This window comes from Psammomys obesus, unplaced genomic scaffold, assembly GCF_907164565.1.
Source record: "Psammomys obesus unplaced genomic scaffold, mPsaObe1.curated_primary_1811, whole genome shotgun sequence".
Classification (NCBI taxonomy): Eukaryota; Metazoa; Chordata; class Mammalia; order Rodentia; family Muridae; genus Psammomys; species Psammomys obesus.
In genome coordinates this window covers 6,083,443-6,089,442 of record NW_026590859.1, presented here as the reverse complement: position 1 = coordinate 6,089,442, position 6,000 = coordinate 6,083,443, and the positions used below count along the sequence as shown (strand labels likewise).

Sequence of the window (6,000 nt, the reverse complement as noted above, 5' to 3'; positions counted from 1 at the left end):
TCCTTCCTTCTTGTCTTAGTCTATCAGATCTCATCAGGAGCGGCTGCATTGTCCTCTTCTGTGGCCTGGTAAGGCTGCTCCCCCCTCAGGGGGAGGTGATCAAAGAGCAGGCCAATCATATTATAGTCATTCTTGATGTGAAATATTGGCACTTTAGAGCCACTGAGATGGCTCAGGTGGCAGAAATGCTTGCTGTGCAAAACTGATGACCTGAGTTCAGTCCCTGGTACCTGTGGTGGAAGGAGAGGATTTCTTCTACAATGACCTTCATGTTCCTGATGTCTCACACACACACACACACACACACACACACACACACACACACACACACACACGCACACACACACACACACACATTTTTTTAAAAGTTACCACCAAAAACCATACCATTTTTAGAGTACATTTATCTTTGTTTCGTTCCTGTTGCTGTGACAGAATCATCTCACAAAAGTGACCTAAAGGATGGTTTTGGGCTCACAGTTCAGGGTACCCCCGTGCTGCTGGGAAAGTGAAAGCAGAAGGAACTTGAAGGAACTGGACACATCTCATCCATTTTGGAGAAGCAGGGAGGGAGGGATGCTTGTTAGCAAGAACCGTTTGCTTTTCTCTGTTTTATAGAATCCAGGGTATCTTCAAAGGGCTTCATCCTGATTGCAGTTAGGATGGCTCCTCCCACATCAATTAGTATAATCTATATAATTTCTCACAGACATTCTCAGAAAATAATGTTAATCCAGACAGCCCCTCACAGGAATGCCTTGGAGCCTTGTCTCCTAGGTGATGCTAGATTCTGTCAAGCTGACAGTCAATGCTAGTCATCACAAAGCTTTGTATAGTGAGTACATTTATTTGTCCAAACTTAGTTTTAATTTATATTACAGTGATAAATTATGAAAACAAAATTGTCACTCCTCCAAACACCGAAGAGTGCTGTCAGCCCTGAGTGCTATCAGTCTGTCACTGTGAAGTTGTGTGTCCTTACCTTCTTGTCTGGACCGTTTCAGAGAGATTCTGGAGCTCCTTTCTGGAGATCTCCCCCACTCGCACATCCAGTCACATTGCCGCTGCCCAGGCAGCCATCCCCGTCTCCACCCCTCGGCTCAGCAGTACTGCATTCCAAATGGTGCAGAAGACCGGCCTTACCATCAAGTGTCACGGCTGAATCCCGAAGCCCATCCTCTATCCTTCATCAATGATGATAACATTGCTACTTCATGGATTTCCCATGTGTTTACAAACATTACACAGCTCAACCAAGGACTGGTTATTTCTGTAGACTTGGAAAATGGACAGTACCAGGTAATCGGAGAAGGGGATGGGTGTGTGTGTGTGCTCTAGCTACCACAGTTGAATGGCTGAAAAGTTCATGTTTTCGAGAAATGTGCTCTCTCACAGTCCCGAGGGCTCACAATATGCAGTCAAGGTGTTGGCAGGGTCACACTCCCTCCAGAGACTTTGGCAGGAAATGGTCGTGCTGGCCTCTTTCAGCTTCCGGTGACATCTGTTCATTCATGGGCCGGGGACTCCAAGTTCTACCCTTGTTTGCACAAAGGCCCCCTCCTCAGATCATGCTAACTTTCCCCTCTCCTCTCTAAGTGGCGTGATCTTATTTTAAGCTTTATTACATCTGCAATGTCTCTTTCTAAGACCATGTTCACAGGCCCCTCTAGTTTAATGGACATAGTCAGTTGGATGCACAATTTAACTTATTGTGTAGCAAAAACTGGAGTTGTAATGAATGAAATCACATTATCTAAAACTCACATCCTACGTTCAGGGTTTAGAGAATGATATTAAAATGGAATTTATTAAATATTTGGACCTTTTTATTAAGAACATACATTAATAGAGCAGGTGTTTATTTATATGTACTTTATATACTTAATGGGGGTCATTTTCTTTGTTCATAGCTTTAGAACGAATATAACAGATTCACTGTAATTTACAAAATCAATGCAGATGGGAAGAAATATGTAATTATAAAACGCATTGCCTTTACTGTAGGCCAGAAGTTTCTAGATGTTCTTTAAACTGTCCATCACAATAATTAGGAAGAAATGAACTTTTAGATTCCAGTATGAAGTCTCAGTGTTTTGGGCTTCTTTCTGATCTTTTCTACTTAGCCATCCATATCACCCACAGGTGTTTCTCATCATCATCCAGTTCTCCAGCCCACAGCCTATGGCGATAAGGATCCAGAGGAAGAAGGAGGACAGCTCTCCCTGGGAGGACTGGCAGTATTTTGCTAGAGATTGCAGTGTTTGGGGAATGAAAAACGATGGTGACTTGGAAAACCCCGATTCTGTCAACTGCCTTCAGTTTTCTGAGTATGAACATTCTAAAACCAATTAATTTTAATAAACTCGTGCCTTAGTGCTAATCTGTGGACCAGCCAGCCACCTTGGATGGAAGAAATCTCTCTCTATCATTGGCTTTAGGAAAGTTAGGTGACCCCATCTCCTCAAGCTGAGCTTTAAACTGCTTACAGCTCCTGTAAGGGGCAGGAGAATTCAGGTTTACCATCCACAGCTGTCCTCTGATACAGTGTTCATCTTACTAGCCAGCCATCTGTAGCCGCATTCTTGTCTTCTCGTCTGCCCCTCTGTGATGAGCCCACTTTACTGATACATGGAATAAATGGAATATTGTTTCCCCAGACCAAAGAACTTAAGGATTTACTGACACTGTTTAGAAATAAACCAAGCTTGTTATTTTTATTTGATCAAAACTATGAATAGATTTTTAAAATCAATCTTTCCTTGACAGTTTTACCTTGTTTTCCCATGGTAATGTCACATTTGACCTCCTGACACCTGGACAGAAGCGTCGTCCTGGGTACAATGACTTTTACGGTAGCTCAGTGCTGCAAGAATTCATGAAAGCCACTCAAATCAGACTGCACTTCCGCGGGCAGCACCATCCAGCTGGGCGCACCGTTGACCCGAGACACAGATACTATGCAGTGGATGAAATCTTCATCAGCGGGAGGTAGCTTTCATTCCTTCCGTTCTGAATGCAGTGTGACTTTCACTACGAATTTTTTCTCAAATGATAGGTTTGTTATACATATTTTAAAAAATGTAGTAGCTTCATTTGTTGAGATGTTGCAGCAAGATAGATTCTTATCTTTGTATTATAAAATAATTTGTTCTTCTATAATTTTCCAGGGAGATTTTCATCTAATGCCTTCCCTGCACTTTATGTGGCCTTGTTATCAGTGAGTTTTCAGGAGATAGTTCTTTCAGAAAACACAGTATTCTCAAGGTTCAGAATGCATATAGTTTAGCAGTTGAGTAAGCTTAATCTTCAGACTGTTTTTTTTAAAGTATAATAGTCTAAATATGATCCAGACAGAATTTATCATATATTTTACATAGTTTGTTTTAAAATATAACTTTTAAATATTCCCTATATTAAAAAGAAGCAAAATTTTACATAGTTTGTTTTAGAATTTAATTTTTACATATTCCCTCTACTAAAAAGAAACAAAATTTGGGTTGTAGTTATAGTAGCAGATAGTTTATAAGTAGTCCTAGTTCATAGTTCAACATTCCAAAAGGTCATCTCTTTATCATCATCAGAAAGATATATTTTGACTTTAATTGTTGATAAATTTACCATGCAATATGACTCACAAAGAAAACATAATAGTTTCTAATCCAGGCAGAATACTGTCTTGTATGGCAAATTACATACAGAATACACTTGAAATGGATTGTTCAAGAAAAATAGTATATCTTGAAGGTTTAATTAGACCCCAAAGAATACCCCAAAACTAACATTTATTTGCTATATAATAATAGCAATATATTGTATTATTGTATTATTATATTACAATATATTGTAATAGAATAATAAAAGAAATACTAATAAATAACAGTATTTTCTGTATCATTTTGAAACAACAAAAATTGAAATTCACAATTTCTTAAGTATAGCTTGAATGATGTCAGCAAATGTCTTCCTGTGACAAATCCCATACAGTTGGAGGGAGTCCCTGTATACCATCTCACTTCCCTGTCCAAAGAGTCTTGACAGTTAGTTACCTTCTGAATCACTGAGCCTGTAGCAACGCGACTGAAGGAGCCAGGTTTGCCGTTCTCAAGTGGGTCACGTGTATGAACACAGACTCTGGGCCGCGTTGACAGTGACTTGCTTTCTGAGGTGTGTGGGGTGCTCTCATTCACAGATGCCAATGCCATGGACATGCCGAGACCTGCGACACGACCAGGACACCCTATAGGTGCCTCTGCTCTCCGCACAGCTTCACTGAAGGGCATCAGGTGTGTTCCTTCATCCCACAAATCTAAAAGGAAAATGGAAGGGTAAATATAAGTGAATAGAAACTTAATTTTGGCCCAGCTTCAGGTTTTATTTAAATGGATAAGAACTTAAAATATCAGCTTTTTAAAAAATATATATATTATTGTAGAGAATATATCTATTGTTAAACTTGAAAGTTTTGTGTTTAAAACTAATCTCCCAGGAACTGTCTCTGAAATGAAACCCTAAGGCCTTTTTCTTCCCCTTTCTGTCTCTTTCTTGGTTTATCCCCATTGTATGTTAACTACAGAGCATCTAAATTGTCTTGATAGAATTATGCTAAATAATTAAGGCTTCAGTTTTCTCCCCTGAAAACTTTGTTTTGAGACAGGATCTTTATTGAGGGCTATGGCTAGCCATAAGCTTAGTATGCAGTCCAGGTAGGATTTGAACGCATGATCTTCTTGCTTCGGTATCTTAGTTTGGTATTACAGGCCTGCATTACCAACCTGGCAATAAAGAAGATTATTTTTAATAAGTTTCCTTCTATAGCTTATAATACTGTTTCCAAAATTTGTTAAATTATATTGACAACTTATTCTTTATTGAGTCATCACCATGCGTGCACATGTGCCATAGACACACACACGACACACACATCTATCTCTCCCCCTCCCCACTAATCTAAAAGCTTCTCTGGACGGATTGCGCGAGGTACATGAATCGAATCTAGCTGGTACCCACAGGCTAAGCTCTACCTTGGTGCGTTCTTTCTCCCGATGTGCAGAGAAACACTTCCTACCAACACGACATCACTCAGTTTCCCTGCCTGAAGTTACATGATAAAATCTGTCTCAGCCTCCCTCCCCCTGCTCTTCTTTCTTACACCCTTTTTCATTTTATTCTTTCTAATTGCTCACAGTGATGTGTTTGATAGTTTATGATTCTTGTATGATTTCATGCCTCTCTTTAAAAATAGAGGCATTAAATGAATCAAGGTTGATGATTGGTTTTGGAGTCAAGTTGGGATTGCTGGGCATGGACCCAGGTGGTGCCTGCTGGGTTCAGAGCTGGTGCATCAATTAGCTACAGTTTAGGATGGGAATATATTTCAGTTCTTCTTATGTAGACAGCATCTTTGGAAAACATGAAAAGGTAGACCATGTAATTTTTCTCTTGGTCCTATTTTGATAATTTTTAAATTTTGTTATAGATTTAAGAATGCTGCATATGCAATTCGCTTAGAAAAGTTTGCCAAATGCTGCTGAAAGAAAGATGTCAGTAAACTATTAAGCTGTGTTCAAATCACCTAACCACAACCTTCTCATGATCTCCTTTTTAAAATGTTTTGATTTAATCCATTCATCTCCTGTGGGATGCCATTCTCTCTTTAAAGGCCTGGAAAAGGACCAGGAGGGTTGTCTTCCAGTTCACAGTGTAGGGTAACCATTAAGGGTAGTCCTCAGTAAGCAGGGCTTTTGTGAATTGTTGCCTTTTGGCAAATCAGTGAGCATATAAGCCTTGAGAGCATGCCAGTTCTGGGCATTTCTTTCTCTTTTTTTTTTCTTTCTTTTTTTTTTTTCTGTGAGAAAGTGTTCAACAGAAGGGGAAGGGGGTGTGCTGGAGAGGAGGGTGAGATGCATGAACTCAGGCACCACCTTGCAGGGCCTCTGCCTATATATTCTTCAGTTGCTCGTAGAGTCAGAGCGTGGTCTAAGGGTGGAAACAGTGTGTATA

The 6,000-nt window shown here is 39.9% G+C and overlaps 1 protein-coding gene across 1 annotated transcript in view; it reads left to right on the top strand.

Moving 5' to 3' along the window:
- Positions 1-6,000, top strand: part of Ush2a (usherin) — a 665,632-nt gene that overhangs the window by 97,333 nt on the left and 562,299 nt on the right. The window contains exons 5-8 of the mRNA XM_055609194.1: positions 1,005-1,299; positions 2,143-2,327; positions 2,767-2,988; positions 4,190-4,283. Coding sequence (XP_055465169.1) covers positions 1,005-1,299; positions 2,143-2,327; positions 2,767-2,988; positions 4,190-4,283 — 796 coding nt within the window. The remainder of the gene's footprint in view (positions 1-1,004; positions 1,300-2,142; positions 2,328-2,766; positions 2,989-4,189; positions 4,284-6,000) is intronic.